This window comes from Rana temporaria, chromosome 3, assembly GCF_905171775.1.
Source record: "Rana temporaria chromosome 3, aRanTem1.1, whole genome shotgun sequence".
Lineage (NCBI taxonomy): Eukaryota > Metazoa > Chordata > Amphibia > Anura > Ranidae > Rana > Rana temporaria.
Window position 1 is genome coordinate 111,300,772 of NC_053491.1, and position 19,028 is coordinate 111,319,799.

The window sequence follows — 19,028 nt, forward strand, 5'->3', positions numbered from 1 at the left end:
CTGGCGTATCTTAGGGAGTAGTTCCGACGTGATTCTGAGCATGCGCATTGGATGCGCCCACGGGACGGCGCATGCGCCGTTTGTTATTCATATCTTTATGGCGCTCGGCCCATCATTTGCATGGGGTCACGCCTTATTTGCATGGGTCACGCCCACTTCCACTTACAACGACTTACGCCTAAGAAACCCAGCGCAGATTTGGTGGCGAGTGCTTTGTGAATTCGGTGCTTGCCTCTCTGCGCTGCGTCGGGCGTAGCGTAAAGAAGATACGCTACAGCGGCATAAATATGCGCCGATGTATGTGAATCTGGGCCAATATCTTTATGTTGATACATGCCACTGCATTGTTCAAAGAACCGTGTCCCCATTACTACTGCATATATGCAGAGATCAGAAGTAAATAAATAATTTTAAACGTATTATTGTTTTGAAAAGAGAGAGAGAGAGAACTGGAAATCAGAGACACCTGAGGTGATGCCTGTGAAATCCTTCTGTTGTGGGCTAGCTACATAAGGTTTGGTGGTCTCAGGAGGAGTAAGTTAAAAAAGACTGCTGTATAATCATAAACACCATACCCCCTTAATTAAATCCAAAACCTTACTTTCATTAGTGAATAGATTTTTTGTGTGCCAAATATACACTGCACAGCTGTATTTATAGATAACAAATTAAAATGTTATTTAAATGAAAAAACAAAACAAAACAAATGAATCCAATCCATACAATCCAATTAATATTATGATGTATATAAAATCAAGATCACAAAGTAAATGGCAGTTATCCCTGGTAGCTGACCCCCTATTGCTTAACCACTTGCCAACCTTGCACTGTAGTTTTACTGCTACAGTGTGGGCCAGCTGCACGGAATCACGTATATATAAGAGATTCTGTATTCCCAGGTAGGGGGCACGTGCACCGACCTGGCTGTGCTGTCGCGGGCTCCAGCACATGTCGATCAGCATATCCCGGCCAATGATTCATGAGATCAGCAAAGCAGCAAAGCAGGGAATAATCACAACCCTTAGTAATAGCAGCACACAGTAAACACTTATGCACTTGCTAAGCACACAGTTAAGCCTTTGATTTCCCCAGATGTTAACCCCTTCCTACAATTAGTGTCATTAGTACAGTGACAGTGCATATTAGTAGCAATGATCACTGTATTAGTGTCACTGGAGATGTCAGTATCAATTAGTCAGTTCTCACAGTGTCAGTTAGTTCGCGGCACTATCACTATCCCACTATAAATCGCTGATTGCCATTATTAGTATATATATATAAAAAAAAAAAATAACAGTATCTATACCATTGTTTGTAGATACTATAAGTTTCACACAAACCAATTTATATACACTTATTGGGATTTTTATTATACCAAAGACATATAACAGAATACATTTTGGCATCAATTTAAGATTTTTTTTTATTATTGGATATGTTTTATAACAGAAAGTAAAAAAATATATATATTTTTTTAAATTTGGGGTATTTTTCATTTATATAGCACAAATTTGAAAACCCAGTGGTGATTAAATACCACCAGAAGTAAAGTCTATTTGTGTTAAAATATATATATATATATACATTTTGTTTGCATACAGCATTGCATGGCCCGCAATTGCCAGTTAAAGTAGCGTAGTGCCGAATAGCAAAAAATGGCCCGGCCATTAGGGGTAAAATCTTAAGCTTAAGTAGTTAATCAGCTGCTTCAAATCATTGTTGCTATATGTAGAGAAAATTTCCTAAAAGATATACAATTATTTTTTACATCATCATCATTTTTATTCAGTGTCCGCCGGGCAACCCGCGATCGCCTATTACAGAGGCAAAACGGGGAAATGCCAATGTAAACAAGGCGATTATCCGTTCGGACAGGTGACATGACAGGGATCTACTGTTCCCAGTGTTCGGGATCTCTGCCATGTTTCAGTAAGCCCATTCCCCCACGGGTGTGTTTTTGCAGCGTTTTTGCCGCAAAAATAGCGCTATTAAAACGCTCCAAAAACGCCTCTCTCCGTTGAAATGAATTGAAAACGCGGTAAAATCGCGGTAAAATAGGGGTGTTTACCGCTATTTTAACGCTCCGCTATAGGCGTTTCCAGTGTGAAAGGGCTCTTAGAGCTCTTAGAGCCCTTTCACACTGGTGCGTTTTTTCGGCGTTTTCGCGGTAAAAATAGCGCTATTAAAACGCTCATAAAATGCCTTAAAAACGCCCCTCTCCATTGAAATAAATTGAAAACGCTGTAAAAACGTGGTAAAAACATGGTAAAATAGCGGTAAAATAGTGGTGTTTTACCGCTATTTTAACGCTACGCTATAGGCGTTTCCAGTGTGAAAGGGCTCTTAGGGAACCTATTTTACCCCTTGATTGCCCCCTAATTTTAACCTCTTCCCTGCCAGTGACATTTACACAGTAATCAGTGACTATTTTTAGCAATTATCACTGTATAAATGTCAATTGTCCCAAAAAAAGTGTCAAAAGTGTCCGATCTGTCCGTCGCAATGTCGTAGTCCCGCCAAAAATCACACACTGCTGTCTTTATTAGTAAATGAATAAATAAACAAATATATAAATAAATAAAAATGCCATAAAGCTATCCCCTATTTGGTAAAAGCTATAACTTTTGCACAAACCAATCAATATTCGCCTATTGCGATTTTTACCAAAAATATGTAGAATAATCATATCGCAAAAAATGGCCTGGCCATTAAAGCGGTTGTAGATCTCTTTTTTACATTTTTACCTACAGTTAAGCCTATAATAAGGCTTACCTGTAAGTAAAATTATTATCTCCTAAATCTACACGGTTTAGGAGATAATCACCCTGCATGCACCTGCTGACGTCAGTGGCGCATTCGCAGTGAAGGTCTGGCGTATCGTGCCGGAACTGAGAACTCGCGTGCGCATGCGCGGGTGTGAAGTCATCACGGCTACGGCCACTTACAGCGCCGAAGCTGCGAACCTGGAAGAAACGCAGAGGGGAAAATGTCAGCTCCCTCGGCGTTGATCGGGATGCGGGGACCTTGTTCTAAGGTAAGTATTTCATAATGAGCTAGTATGCACTGCATACTAGCTCATTTTGCCTTTGCCTTACAGGGTTTTTTTTTATTTTTGTGGTTATGCAAGGGAACTGAATCATCTACGATGTAAATACGACACGTTAATTTAGTAATACTTCAATAACTTGATTCAAAACAAAATAGTTTGCAAACAGTTTTTACTCACATCATTTGATAAAACTACCATGTGTGTTTATTAGGTTATAGAGGAAGCAGAGGGAATCTATATGTGGGTCGCAAAGGTAGGAGATTGTTAACAGCCCTACTAAGTAATAATAATAATAATGGAAGATTTACTTTTAAATGTACATTGATTCCCCAGACAGGTATATCTCCTAATTGTAATATTAAATTGTACCTGTAGATGGCAGCTGTGGTGTAGGTTTCTGCCTTCGAGCATAGCATAAGATTGCAGCACAAGCACTCAATATACTGAAAGTAGCTAAGCCTTCTTAGTAAGGAGAATAATAATAATATTAATGTGGAGGGCAACCAATCAAAGGCCCTCTATGTCCCTAAGATAATTTACTTATATTATTAATATTATTATAATTATACAGGATTTATATAGCGACAACAGTTTGAGCAGCGCTTTACAACATGAGGGCAGACAGTAGAGTTACAATACAATTCAATGCAGGAGGCCTTACCTTACACAAGTCTTGTCTCCTGCAACCTTAACAATAGCTTTCATCACTGGCTGACAGTGGCTACATGGAGCTTCTGGGCTATCTAAATACCCCCCTCACCCATTGCCACCAGCTACACTGCCCCAGTTGTCTTGTGGCATCAGCTTGTACTGCACAAGCATGGAGCGCCTGTTGCCATCTTGCCATATCTGCACATGTGCAGGACTCCTTCTGTCATCTTGGTCCACCCAGAGGTAGGTAGAGGGCAGTAAACCTCCCAGTTCACTCACTGGGGCCTCTCAGGTCACACATAAAGGCCCTCCAAACCTGCTCAACCCCCATCCTCCACAAAAAAAGCAGATGGGGAAAAAAAGGGGGAAAGAGAAATTGTAGGAATATGTTAGGCGAGCATTAAGTGGCCAAAATGACAGTCCACCTGACATCCCACAAAAGGTCTGGTATGAGAGCTGGGGAAACAAAGGACTTGGAAGAAAACACCCAAATTATTGGCCAACCCCCACACCCTGGGCGTCTATACCAGTGGTCATCAACCCTGTCCTCAGGGCCCACTAACAGGCCAGGTTTGCAAGATAACTGAAATCCATCACAGGTGATATAATTTGCTGCTCAGTGATTGCAGTATTCTAGTCTGCATCTCCCCAAGGTAATACATAAAACCTGGCCTGCAGTTAGTTAGTTAGTGGGTTAGTTGGATCAGGCACTTTGGATTGTGGCTTGAAAGTCACGTCTCGCAGCTGGCACACTAATGGTACAAAAAACACATTTTTGTTACTTATCTTTGGCATGCTTTAGGTTCCAAATCCAAAATGTGTATTTGAAGTATTAATTAAGATGTTACTAGGGCTACAGACACTATAAATAAATATAAATATAAAAGTAAAAGTAAAAGGAAGAATATGACTTCCAACTAAAAAAAATGTTAACTAATAAACAAATCACATGATGATGTTCAGCGAACAGACATCCCAGCATATCATACGCTGAATGTACCCGGAAAAAAAAAACAATTCAAAAATCCATGTATGTGGTTATTTTAGACAAACCCCAAACAGAAATGCTAATAAAACTTTATGATAAATAAGTAAATAAAAATGAAAGGAAAAATGCTTCAGGTAAAATTTAAACATTCAATTTTTCTAGGTAAATATATTTCTAAAGGTGCTATTGATATAAAATGTTCACCACGTCGGTAACAACACATGCAGTCCATATATAGAAAGAAACCAAACACATAAGTTCAGATATGAAATTATTTGTAATAAAATGGAAAGACGCTGAGGGGAGGGTCCTTAGCTCCCCAATAAGTGCTTTTGGGGGGTATGGCGACCTCCTAGGAGTGTTTTAATTTTTTGCCCGGTTTTAGGTATTCGCTTTGTGGCAACCTTGGGTTCTGGTTCTGCAGGCCAATAATGTTACTATGCTTCTCGGATTGTTCACTCTGTATTGTAATACCACTGATTGTCATAATGTTTCATTTTTTTGACTACCTAAAAAATGTTCTCAATAAAAATCATTGAAAGAGAAAAAGAAAACCAAAATGGAAATACACCAGCTGAAATCTGTCAGTAATTAGAAAGCAATCCTGCCCCTTGTCAGTGCAAATTAATATCAGCTGGTTCAGTCTCAACTGATGGCCGTTTCTCCATTACTAAGGTGTCACACAAGAAACATCTCATGAAAGAGCTCTCTCAAGACCTTCACAACCTTATTGTTGCAAAACATATTGGTTACAGAAGGATTTCTAAACCTCTGAATGTTCCAGTTGAGCACTGTTGGGGCCATAATCCGGAAGTTGGTGCCATAATCCGGAAGTGAAAAGAACATAATTTCATGCATAAGTGCAAGATTTCTGATCGAGGAGTGAAAATATTTATCATAAGAGTTGTCCAAGAGCCAAGGACCACTTGTGGAGAGCTTCAGAAAGACCCGGATTAGCAGGTACAATTGTTTCAAAGAAAACAATAAGTAATGCAATCAACCGCCATAGCCTATATGCACGTTCACCACACAAGACTCCATTGCTGAAGAAAAAGCATGTTGAAGCTCATTTAAAGTTTGCTGCACAACATTTAGACAAGCCTGTGAAATAGTCGGAGAATATAGTCTGGTCAAATGAGAGCAAAATTTAATTATTTGTATGTCATAATAAACACCCCAAAAACACCATAACAGTGAAGTTTGGAAATGGGAACATCATGGTGTGGGGCCGTTTTTCAGCATATGTATTGGAAAACTTCATATCATTTAAGGAAGGATGAATGGAAAAATGTACCAAGACATTCTTGATAAGTGTGAGTGCAACACATGTCAAGCAAAGAACTCCACATGTTCCAACATTGTAGTGTGTGTGAGTGTAACGCTTGACAAGCAGGGAACTCCTTATGATTCCACCTTGTAGTGTGAGTGTTACGCTTGACAAGCAAAGAACTCCAGATGATCCAATATTGTAGTGTGAGTGTATTGCTTGACAAGCAGAGAACTCCACATGAGTCCACCTCATAGTGTGAGTGTAACACTTGACAAGCAGAGAACTACATGTGATCCAACATTGTAGTGTGTAACACAAAGGCTGCAGTATAATGCATTGGATTCCTCCTTGCAGTGTGTGTGTCATGTGTTTGGCATATACATTGCAGTGTGTCATGTGTTGGTGTATACATTGCAGTGTGTGTCATGTGTTGGTGTATACATTGCAGTGTGTGTCATGTGTCAGCTACGAGTAAGCATCACATGATGTGAAACATGTCAGCCACCTTTTTCCTGTTGTTCACTTCATTTTGACTACATCGCTTTAATTGTTTTTTTGGTTTTATTTATACAATAAAGACATTGTTTTAAGGAGTGCGGCAGTCCAGGATTTTCTTCTATTTAATGCACCTGTGCATAGCCAGCACCTTTTTGGTTTAGTGGGATGGAAGCAAAGCCAAGGGATCAGCAGTTTTTAGAGCGGTATAATTTCTCACCAGTGTGTGTCATGTGTTGGTGTATACACTGCAGTGAGCATTCCAGCCTTACAATGACTGACATATGACAATGACATATTTAACATACTAATCATGGGCCAATTTTCAATTTTGACTTGAATTCCATCCAAAAGTGGTTTTGATGTGTTCATTGTAGACAATGACAAATATACATTCACATTGGAACATGATAGCAAGTGAGTTTAGTTAGGGCTAGTTTACACTTGCTTCAAACAAGGCTTCGGACAGGCTTTGTTAAAGCTCTCTGAATGCCAGTCAAAGCTCCTATCACTAAATTATATGGTTAGCTTACAGTCCTATTTACACCTTGCTTTTGCTTGGTTCTTTTGCTGAGGCTTTCTTGGGGCTTCGAAGAGGCTTTGGTGGAGCTTCAATGAGGCTTTTGTGGGGCTTTGGTGGGGCTTCGATGAGGCTTTGGTGGGGCTTCAATGAGGCTTTGGTGGGGCTTCGGTAAGGTTTCAAGCGAGCTTTGCCGTAGACTTCTATGTAGGCTTTGAAGATGCTTTGAAGCACCACCAGTGGCGGAATTATGGGGGTCGCTGAGGTCGCCATGGCGACCGGGCCCATTGCTGCAGGGGGCCCTCGAGGGTCCCCTGTATACAGTGCTTTGATAGGAGGAGCGGAGATGAGCTCCCCGATCCCAAGCCGATTTGTAATCGGCACTGTGCAGGGGAGCTCATCACATTCATTACAAAGTAAAAGCGAAAGTGTGTGCTCTTTGTCTCCCCCTACAGTGCAGTAACCGGCAGGAAGAGCTGCTAAAAGGTCCTGTGCCTGACGAAGAGGTCCTGTGCGACCTCGAAACGTTGCTATTTTTGATCGTTTCTATGCAATAAAGAATTTTTGGACGTTTTTTTAAATGATCCTCGGTGTGCTGGCGAATATGTTTGCATGATTGCCTTTCCGGTTCCCAACTGGTAATCGCTTCAGCACCCTTCTTTCTTATCGGCCATTTTCCAGGAAGGTGTGCAATTGGAATATTTTTGAGACTGCTAAGGTAAAAGACTGCCGTTTTTTATCTACTGTGTGTGTGTTCATGTGTATGCATACCTCCCAACTGTCCCTGATTTTTAGGGACTGTCCCTGATTTGGAGCAATGTCCCTCTGTCCCTCATTTGTCCCTCATTTTGGTCTGGTTTATATAGTTGTATATAAAATGCACTTTTTATCTATCAAAAAGTGTTTTCCAGTGCTAAACCTTTCATCTTATTTCTAAATTGCTGCATTTTTAAATTCCAAGAGCCAATATAAAGAAATAGTAGTGGTAAAAAAGCACTTGTGGGTTTAACCAATCGTATATTTTTGTACAATTCTCCTTTAAGGTGGCATGGCAAGGGGTGTGTCCTATGCCTGCATACTTTTGCCGATAGGTGTCCCTCATTTCCATCTCAGAAAGTTGGGAGGTATGTGTTCATGTGTATGTGTTCATGTGTGTGTGATCATGTGCCTGTGCATATGTGTGTAAGTGAGTGTGCATGCCATGTGTGTATGAATGTGTGTGTGCATGTAAATATGTATGTATGTGAGTGTGCATGTATGTGTTAGTAGCTTTGCGCCCCCTCTTTCCAGCCACCCCCTGGCTGCTTTTGATGGCACAGTCACTGTGGCGGAATTAACAGGGTTGCGACAGTCGCAGTTGCGACTGGGCCCTGTAATTCCGCCAAGTCTGGGGGGCCCGCCACTCGTCCGTGTGAGACGCCTGCCTGAATGTCAGTGTGTTCTGTTGGCTTATACATAGAGAGAATGCAGAGGCGCTGAGGCAGCACACAGAGATGTAGGGAGGCGAAGGCGGGGCGGACCCTGACAACAAATGAGAGATGGTGGGGGAGGAGCTTTCCCCTCTGCGGCTTCGTGTTTAGTTGGAGTACCTACCCATCTCCCATGTGAGGCAAGGCATCCTGGCGGGAGAAGAAGGCACGGTGAAGGTCAGACCCGTGACAGAACAAAAGTCAATAGGAATTCCCGGGGAATCGATTGATTCATTGACTGACGGTAAGTCAATTAAGTGACAGAGGCAGAGCTCAGCAATCAATGCCAACCTTCACCACCTGTGCCTCCTTACTGATCCCATCCCCCTACCACTGATCTTATCCCTATCCCCCCATTACTTCTGCAACAGAGGTGATGGGGGGTATAGGGATGAGATTAGTAAGAGGCACAGGTGGTGGTGGGAGAGGATGGCACCGCCACCGCAGCCACCCCCCCTTAAGTAGCACCGCAGCCACCCCCTCAAGTAGCACCGCAGCCACCCCCCCTCAAGTAGCACCGCAGCCACCCCCCTCAAGTAGCGCCGCAGCCACCCCCCTCAAGTAGCACCGCAGCCACCCCCCCACAAGTAGCACCGCAGCCACCCCCCCTCAAGTAGCATTGGTGCCACCCCCCTCAAGTACCACCGCTGCACCCCCCTCAAGTACCACCGCTACCACCCCCCTCAAGTATCACCACTGGTACTTGAGGGGGGGTGGCAGTGGTGGTGCCATCCTCTCCCACCACCACCTGTGCCTCTTACTGATCCCATCCCCCCCACCACTGATCTTATCCTATCCCCCTATTACTTCTACAACAGAGGTGATAGGGGCGATAGGAATGAGATCAGTGGTGGGGGGGATGGGATCACTAAGAGGCACAGGTGGTGGTTGGAGAGGATGGCACCAACACTGCCGCCGCAGCCACCCCCCCTCAAGTACCACCGCTGGTACTTGAGGGGGGTGGTAGCGGTGATACTTGAGGGAGGTGGCAGCGGTGGTACTTGAGGAGGGGTGGCTGTGGTGGTTCCATCCTCTCCCACCACCACCCGTGCCTCTTACTGATCTCATCCCACCACTGATCTCATCCCTATTCCCCTATTACTTCTACAACAGAGGTAGGGATGAGATCAGTGGGATCAGTAAGAGTCACAGGTGGTGGTGGGAGAGGATGGCTGTTGTTTACTTTGTTGTACAGTGTGAAAAAATTAAGTATCAAAATCAGGCTTTTCGGGGGTGGGGGGGGGGTGCCTTCATGATTTCTTGCACCGGGGCCCTGAAGTCTCTAGTTACGCCACTGAGCACCACTAGAGTTACATGGGGTATAATTTTTGAAGCAAAGCAAAAGCAAGGTGTAAACAGGACTGTAAGCTAGCCATTTTATTCAGGAGCTTTGACTAGTGTTCAGAGAGCTTTTACAAAGCCTGTCTCTGAAGCCTTGTTTTGAAGCAAGTGTAAACTAGATGTTAATGTGTGTTGAAGCCGAAGCAAGTGTAAATGAGCCCTTACAAATATTTATGAAGAGGAGGCAAATCTCCACTCTTGGGGGGGGGGGGGGTGATATGAAGAATCTTAGCCTTGTTACTGATAATTTTCACAGGTGATTACATTCAGAATTGTTATTATGTTTTGCTTTAATTGAGTCACTTCTTCACTCTGGTAAATTTCATCGGTCAGGTTGTTTTGTAAGAGAGTAAGAATGTGAAGAACCCATGCTTTGGGGTATCGTCTCCATTTGTAAGATTGAAGATTTCCAAAATTATCCTGCACAAACGAGAAGAATTCTTCATCCTCTGTAAATTTCATGACAACTGTCAGGTTTTTCTTTGTGTTCATTAATTCTGCAATGTTCTTCATTCCATGTTCAGTGAACACATTCATGCATAATCTAGAAACAAACACCAAGATAATATTATTCTAAAATTGTGTTAATACTGTAAAGGGTTGGTTCACCTTTACTGACTTTTGCCACAACACTCCCTCTGTATTACCGTGTTCTCTGCAGGAGAGGGGAGGGCAATAGAATGGAAGGAGCAGCTGAAAGAGTAAGCATTATTTTCCAAAACAATACTGCATGGTAGGGATGAGCTGAACACCCCCTGTTCGGTTTGCACCAGAACATGCTAACAGACAAAAAAATTGTGCGAACACCGTTAAAGTCTATGGGACACGAACATGAAAAATCAAAAGTGATCATTTTAAAGGCTTATATGCAAGTTATTGCCATAAAAAGTGTTTGGGGATCCGGGTACTGCCCCAGGGGACATGTATCAATGCAAAAAAAGGTTTTATGGCAGTTTTTTCTGGTGCACTGATTTTAAGAATGCTTAAAGTGAAACAATACAAATAAAATATTCCTTTAAATATTGTGTCTGGGGGTCCCCTTAGTCTGCCTGTAAAGTAGTGCATCTTTCCCAGTACCGCAGCAAATTGACATTTCTAAAGGAAAAAAATTGTTTTAAATTGCTTGCGGCTAAAATCAGGTCTGGTATGGATTGTAAGGGGAACCCTGCGCCAAATAAAAAAAATGGCGTGGGGTCCCCCCCAAAATCCATACCAGACCCTTTTTCTAGGAATGCAACCTTGCAGGCCACAGGAAAAGGGGGGGACAAGAGAGTGCCCCCCCTCCTGAACCGTACCAGGCCACATGCCCTCAACATGGGGAGGGGTCTTTGTAGTTGATGGGGACGACAGCCTCATCCCCACAACCCTTGCCCAGTGGTTGCGGGGGTCTGGAGGCGGGGGGCTTATCGAAATCTGGAAGCCCCCTTAAACAGGCTGGCCCCCAGATCCCAGCACCCCCATATGCAGCCCCTACCCATTCACCAAAAAAGTGTCAAAAAAGTAAAAACGACAGCAGACTGTTTTTGACAATTCCTTAATTAAAAAAAAGTGGCCTTCAATGTAAATCTATCTTCAACCACGCCGCTGACGGTCCAGAGAAAAAATTTAAAAAAAAAACTCTGCCTCCATGGGAGGCATCCCACCAACTGCCATCTTTTTGCTTTGACAGCTGTTATATAGCTAATGGCGGGGCCACCTGGTGACGTAAATGGGTGACCCCGCCTGCTCTGACATCACATAATGTCTGAATGGGCGGGGCCACTCGGTTACATCGCTGGGTGGCCCCGCCCTTGGCTATATAACAGCTGTCACCTCAAAAAGGCTGCAGTCGGACGCCTCCCATCGAGCCAGAGTTTTTCAGTTTTTTTTTCTCTAGGCTGTCGACCCACTCTCCCATCCCCCCCTTTTCCTGTGGCCTGCCAGGTTGCATGCTTGGATAAGGGTCTGGTATGGATTTTGGGGGGAACCCCACACCATTATTTTTTTTCATTTTGGTGCAGGGTTTCCCCTAACCACCTCAAAACACTGTTATATAAACTACATTGACTGAATATAGAGTCTACACTAAATATTTAGGCTACACTGAATGCAGAGTGTATATATATATCAAATATACTGCCTGTACTGACTTGAATATTAAGGCCTAGATTCACGTACCCCGGCGTAAGTGTGGGCGGGCGTAGTGTATCGTATTTACGCTACGCGGCCGCAACTTAGAGAGGCAAGTACTGTATTCACAAAGCACTTGCCTCCTAAGTTACGGCGGTGTAGCGTAAATGGGGCGGGCATAAGCGCGCCCAGTGCTGGGACAAGGTCATTTGGTGCCCAGGGCGAAGGAGGCAAACTGCGCCCCCCCCCCCCCCAATTATCATCGCCATTCATCGTCACCGTTGTGACTATCTGTGCCTCTCTCAGCACATATTCCCCCACACCTTTACAGTGCACTCCTCTCTGCACAACCTCAGGCTTTGGCAATCCCTCACCTCTTCTGACGGTCACCAGTCTCTATGGAGCAGAATTGTGCTCAAGGGCTCGAGGGCAGCAGCAGTGGTACACACACATCCCCCCAGCTCTCCTCCATGTACAAATCCCTCCAGATCCCCCCTCTGCACAAATCCCCCCAGATCTCCTCCGTGTACAAACCCTTCCAGATCCCCCCAGATCTCCTCCATGTACAAACCCCTCCAGATCCCCCCTCTGCACAAATCCCCCCAGCTCTCCTCCATGTACAAATCCTGCCAGATCCCCCTCTGCACACATCCCCCCAGCTCTCCTCCATGTACAAATCCCTCCAGATCCCCCCTCTGCACACATCCCCCCAGACCTTCATGTACAAATCCCTCCAGATCCCCCTTTCTGCACACATCCCCCCAGATCTTCATGTACAAATCCCTCCAGATCCCCCCTCTGCACACATCCCCCCAGATCTCCTCCATGTACAAACCCCTCCAGATCCCCCCTCTGCACAAATCCCCCCAGATCTCCTCCATGTACAAATCCCCCCAGATCCCCCCTCTGCACAAATCCCCCCAGATCTCCATGTACAAACCCCTCCAGATCCCCCCTCTGCACAAATCCCCCCAGATCTCCTCCATGTACAAATCCCTCCAGATCCCCCCTCTGCACAAATCGCCCCAGATCTCCATGTACAAATCCCTCCAGATCCCCCTCTGCACACATCCCCCCAGATCTCCTCCGTGTACAAACCCTTCCAGATCCCCCCAGATCTCCTCCATGTACAAATCCCTCCATATCCCCTCTTTGCACACATCCCCCCAGATCTCCTCCGTGTACAAACCCTTCCAGATCCCCCCAGATCTCCTCCGTGTACAAATCCCTCCAGATCCCCCTCTGCACACATCCCCCCAGATCTCCTCCATGTACAAATCCCTCCAGATCCCCCTCTGCACACATCCCCCCAGATCTCCTCCATGTACAAATCCCTCCAGATCCCCCTCTGCACAAATCCCCCCAGATCTCCTCCGTGTACAAATCCCTCCAGATCCCCCTCTGCACACATCCCCCCAGATCTCCTCCATGTACACATCCCTCCAGATCCCCCTCTGCACACATCCCCCCAGATCTCCTCCATGTACAAATCCCTCCAGATCCCCCTCTGCATACATCCCCCCAGATCTCCTCCATGTACACATCCCCCAGATCTCCTCCATGTACAAATCCCTCCAGATCCCCCATCTGCACACATCCCCCCAGATCTCCTCCATGTACAAATCCCTCCAGATCCCCCTCTGCACACATCCCCCCAGATCTCCTCCATGTACAAATCCCTCCAGATCCCCCTCTGCACACATCCCCCCAGATCTCCTCCATGTACACATCCCCCAGATCTCCTCCATGTACAAATCCCTCCAGATCCCCCATCTGCACACATCCCCCCAGATCTCCTCCATGTACAAATCCCTCCAGATCCCCCTCTGCATACATCCCCCCAGATCTCCTCCATGTACACATCCCCCAGATCTCCTCCATGTACAAATCCCTCCAGATCCCCCTCTGCACACATCCCCCCAGATCTCCTCCATGTACAAATCCCTCCAGATCCCCCTCTGCACACATCCCCCCAGATCTCCTCCATGTACAAATCCCTCCAGATCCCCCTCTGCACACATCCCCCAGATCTCCTCCATGTACAAATCCCTCCAGATCCCCCTCTGCACACATCCCCCCAGATCTCCTCCATGTACACATCCCCCAGATCTCCTCCATGTACAAATCCCTCCAGATCCCCCATCTGCACACATCCCCCCAGATCTCCTCCATGTACAAATCCCTCCAGATCCCCCTCTGCACACATCCCCCCAGATCTCCTCCATGTACACATCCCTCCAGATCCCCCTCTGCACACATCCCCCCAGATCTCCTCCATGTACAAATCCCTCCAGATCCCCCTCTGCACACATCCCCCCAGATCTCCTCCATGTACAAATCCCTCCAGATCCCCCTCTGCACACATCCCCCAGATCTCCTCCATGTACACATCCCTCCAGATCCCCCTCTGCACACATCCCCCCAGATCTCCTCCATGTACAAATCCCTCCAGATCCCCCTCTGCACACATCCCCCCAGATCTCCTCCATGTACAAATCCCTCCAGATCCCCCTCTGCACACATCCCCCAGATCTCCTCCATGTACAAATCCCTCCAGATCCCCCTCTGCACACATCCCCCAGATCTCCTCCATGTACAAATCCCTCCAGATCCCCCTCTGCACACATCCCCCCCAGATCTCCTCCATGTACACATCCCTCCAGATCCCCCTCTGCACACATCCCCCCAGATCTCCTCCATGTACAAATCCCCCCAGATCTCCTCCATGTACAAATCCCTCCAGATCCCCCTCTGCACACATCCCCCCAGATCTCCTCCATGTACACATCCCCCAGATCTCCTCCATGTACAAATCCCTCCAGATCCCCCTCTGCACACATCCCCCCAGATCTCCTCCATGTACAAATCCCTCCAGATCCCCCATCTGCACACATCCCCCCAGATCTCCTCCATGTACAAATCCCTCCAGATCCCCCATCTGCACACATCCCCCCAGATCTCCTCCATGTACAAATCCCTCCAGATTCCCCCTCTGCACACATCCCCCCAGGCTCTTCTCTCTGCTAACCCCCCCGCCCTTTTCACTGTTCTCTCTCTCAGCACATATTCCCCCTCCCCCACACCTTTACAGTGCACTCCTCTCTGCACCTCAGGCTTTGGCAATCCCTCACCTCTTCTGACGACCACCACTCTCTATGGTATGCACAGAGTTTTTTTCTTACTTCAGCTGAGTACAGAGAGCTCTGCCTGCTGCCTGTAGCACAGAACCGAGGAGGAGTTTCAGAGCTCCTCGGCTTCATGCTGCAATGTATCAGTAGTGGCAGCAAGCAGGGACGAGCTGCCTCTGGAATCACTAGTTTACAGTGCTGGGAGCAGAATTGTGCTTGAGGGCAGCAGTGAGTGCCCAGAGCTAACACAGAAAAGCCAGGAGAGGAGAGGGCTGCCAGAGGGGGAAAAGTCCTGGTGATACACACACACTGAACTTACTAAACTTCTGCTGGTTCCTCCTCAGCGGCTCCTCCAGCAGTTTCGGCAGCAGCTCTCTTCTCTCCTCCTATCCCACCTCCGGCTGTGAGTGATGTCACGCTGCCGGGACAGGACTACAAATTCCCTTCATAGGGGGAGAGAAGGAGCAGCGCTGACATGTATGGCTGGTGGGGACTGTGTAGGCTTGTGCTGGGTGCAGGAGCGCACTCAGCACATAACAGTTGTAAGTTACAGATGACTACTAGTGGCGCCGGCTAGTGTGTACAGTGAAGCACACTGACGGCACTTCACCTGCGCCCCCCTCCTGCCCGCAAATGGTAGCGCACAGGGCAGCCGACCCTTCCGCCCCTGCCTTGTACCGGCCCTGAGCGCGCCTAATTCAAATGAGGATGAAGGGGGCGTGTTTTATGTAAATGATTGGTGACCCGACGTGATTGAATTTTTTTGCGAACGGCGCATGCGCCGTCCGTGTACATATCCCAGTGTGCATTGCTCCAAAGTACGCTGCAAGGACGTATTGGTTTTGACGTGAATGTAAATTACGTCCAGCCCCATTCACGGACGACTTACGCAAACAATGTAAAAATTAAAAATTTCGACGCGGGATCGACGGCCATACTTAACATTGACTAGGCCAGCTATTTGTTCGACTAACTTTACGCCGGAAAAAGCCGTACGTAAACGACGTAAAAAAATGCGCCGGGCGCACGTACGTTTCTGAAATGGCGTATCTAGTCATTTGCATATTCTACGCCGAACTCAACGGAAGCGCCACCTAGCGGCCAGCGTAAATATTGCACCCTAAGATATGACGGCGTAGGAGACTTACGCCGCTCGTATCTTAGCCTAATTTAAGCGTATCTGGTTTCCAGAATACGCTTAAATTTAGGACGGCGTAGATTCAGAGTTACGTTGGCGTATATACTGATACGCCGGCGTAAAGCTATCTGAATCCAGCCATATGTGTTTTTTACCTTAAAGCAGTAATTGACTGCTTTTTTATCTTGTACCTACAGGTATGTCGTAGGAGTGACATCATCACAGATCGCCCATTCAAACGGCCAGAACCCGTGAACCTGGAAGTCTGGATGAAGATAGATTCCCTGTCGGCGCTGACAGCACACCACTGGAGGGATCAGTTTTTAAGGTAAGTCTGTCATAATATGCTAGTATGCTAGTAACACACCTCCTGTATTAGGGTGGAAGGAGCACAGGGACACCTTTGGTATTGTCAGTTTTGGGGGGGGGGGTGCCCCTGATTGTGGTTTGCCAATCAAACATCTGGAGAGCGCGAACCCGGAAGGAAGATCAGGTGATGATGGAAGCCATGGGTGGGAGTGACAGCATGCTGCTGGAGGGCTTCGTTTGTGAGATAAGTCTGTCAAAATGTGCTAGCATGTGGTGCATACTAGCACATTATGGCATTAACCTGCAGAGGGACATTTTTTCCCCTAAGTTTGTAAGCCTCAGACATTAAATGTGTACTTTTCTCAAATAAAGGCACTAAGTTTCTGTCTACTTCAGTCTGTTCCTCTGCTATCAGCTTGAATCACTTCTGACAAATTTTCCTGACACCAAGATAAAATAGGTGACAGGGGAGGGACCTCCAGCTGATTGACAGGCTCAACTCTGTTCCTGTATGCTATGTGAAGGGGGTGTGTCCCTTCCCTCCAATCAGCTCTCAGACCTCTCCTCACTGAGCTCTGCAGAATGTGTAACTTGAGCTTTCTGCCCTCTATTTTCTCGCAGCTCAGATGGGTTATATAGATTTTGAACTTTGATTGTAGACAAGAGAATGCTGCACATACACAAGTACAACTTATCCAGGATTTGATTCATCTATGTGTATCACTTGAGGCCAGTCACATCACTAGATATATGTTAGGCCTCGTACAGACGACCGGATCTATCCGCTGGGATTGATCCGCGGATCAGTTCCAGCAGATAGATCCGGTTGTGTGTACGTCCGAGCGGACATTTCCCGGCGGATAAAAATCCAGCCGACGGATTCCCAGCAGATAAAAAATTTGTAGCATGCTACAAAATCTATCCGCTGGAATCCAGTCCAGCGGACTGATCCGGTCGTCTGTACAGACTCACCGGATCAGTCCGTCTGCTCCCCTCCCTCGCATGCGTCGTAATGATTCGACGCATGCGTGGAAGTATTTACCTTCCAGCATCGCGCACGTCGCCGTGTCATCGTCGCGGCGACAGCGCGACACGTCACCGCGGATGTATTCCGCGCGGATTTCGATCTGATGGGGTGTACAGCCATCAGATCGATGTTAAAGTTTACAACCACTTTAACTATACTACTAGGTTTGGCTATCACTTTAAGGCAATCAAATATTAAACAAAATACTCACATGAGTTTTTTAAGAGTCTTGTTTTGTGCTAAGCTGGAAATCATATTTTTAGTTCCACGATCTTGTATGTTATTGTCACGTAAGTTTAACATTTCCACTGATGTGTTCTTTTCTAAAGCCATCCAGATTTCCTGGACACCATTTGGCTCAAGTTGGTTTATTGGTAGACTGAAAGTGCAAATGCAGATTTTGTAAGTTATTTTTATTAACTCTGTGGTTACATAGAGAACAAACTGAACACAATGACCCATGCTTAATCATTTGTTTATGGATTTTTGCTTACAACAATTAATTAGTCTGGGAAGTTTAAAAAATGAAAAAGAAAATATGTTAATAACATTATTACAGCTTAACCCCTTCCCTGCCAGGCCCTGCGCTCCACTTTTAAACTTAAGGGGCCAGACCATTTTTGCAATTTTTCCATTGCTTTTTTATTTTCCCCTTACAAGCTTTAAGATTTTGTAAAAGACTCCCTAAACTATATATTTTCTGAAAGCATATTACCAGTAGAATAAAAAGAAGGTGCTACTGATTTTTAAGGTCCCACGATATTTGCGCAAATGTTTATCATATTTTTGTTAAAAATACACTAAAATCATTATTAGCAAAAACAAACACAGCAAATTTTACAAAATTCCTGCTAAATTCCTACTAAGTATAAAAACTTAGGCCTGGATTCACATACATCGGTGCATATTTATGCCGCCGTAGCGTATCTCCTTTACGCTATGCCGACGCAGCGCAGAGAGGCAATCACTGGATTCACAAAGCCAGTGCTGCCAAATCTGCGCTGGGTTTCCTAGGCGTAAGCCGGAGTATGTGGAAGTGGGCGTGAGCCATGCAAATGAGGCGTGACCCCATGCAAATGATGGGCTGAGTCTCAGACAGATACGTATAATGAACGGCACATGCGTCGTCCCGTGGACACATCCCAGTGCGCATGCTCAGAATCACGTCAGAACTACTCCCTAAGATACGTCGGATCACTGCCTACGGCGTGAATGTAATCTACGCCTAGTCATATTCACTTCCTATGTAAACTTCGTAAAATACGACGGTTTGTGTTCCCTTTGCATGGATGCTGCTGAGTTACACCTCCTTTATGGGGCATAACTTTACGCCGGACGTATGACTTTACGCGCACTGCGTCGGACGGACGTACGTTCGTGAATCGGCGTATCGCCCTCATTTGCATATGTGAATAGAAAATCAATGGGAGCGCCAAATACGTCCAGCGTAAATATGCGCCCACTCTACGCCGGCGTAGGCAAGTTACGTCGGTCGGATAAAGCCTATTTTCAGGCGTATCTTAGTTTCAGAGTC

At 45.9% G+C, this 19,028-nt stretch overlaps 1 protein-coding gene across 1 annotated transcript in view; it reads right to left on the reverse strand.

Moving 5' to 3' along the window:
• Positions 1-9,737: 9,737 nt before the first annotated feature.
• The window catches only part of LOC120931620 (nucleotide-binding oligomerization domain-containing protein 2-like), a 45,616-nt gene continuing 36,325 nt past the window's right edge, over positions 9,738-19,028 (reverse strand). Inside the window, exons 8-9 of the mRNA XM_040343242.1 lie at positions 17,706-17,873; positions 9,738-10,327 (exon numbers count right to left, since the gene is read on the reverse strand). Of these exons, the coding sequence (XP_040199176.1) occupies positions 10,021-10,327; positions 17,706-17,873 (475 nt within the window). The 3' untranslated portion in view covers positions 9,738-10,020. The remainder of the gene's footprint in view (positions 10,328-17,705; positions 17,874-19,028) is intronic.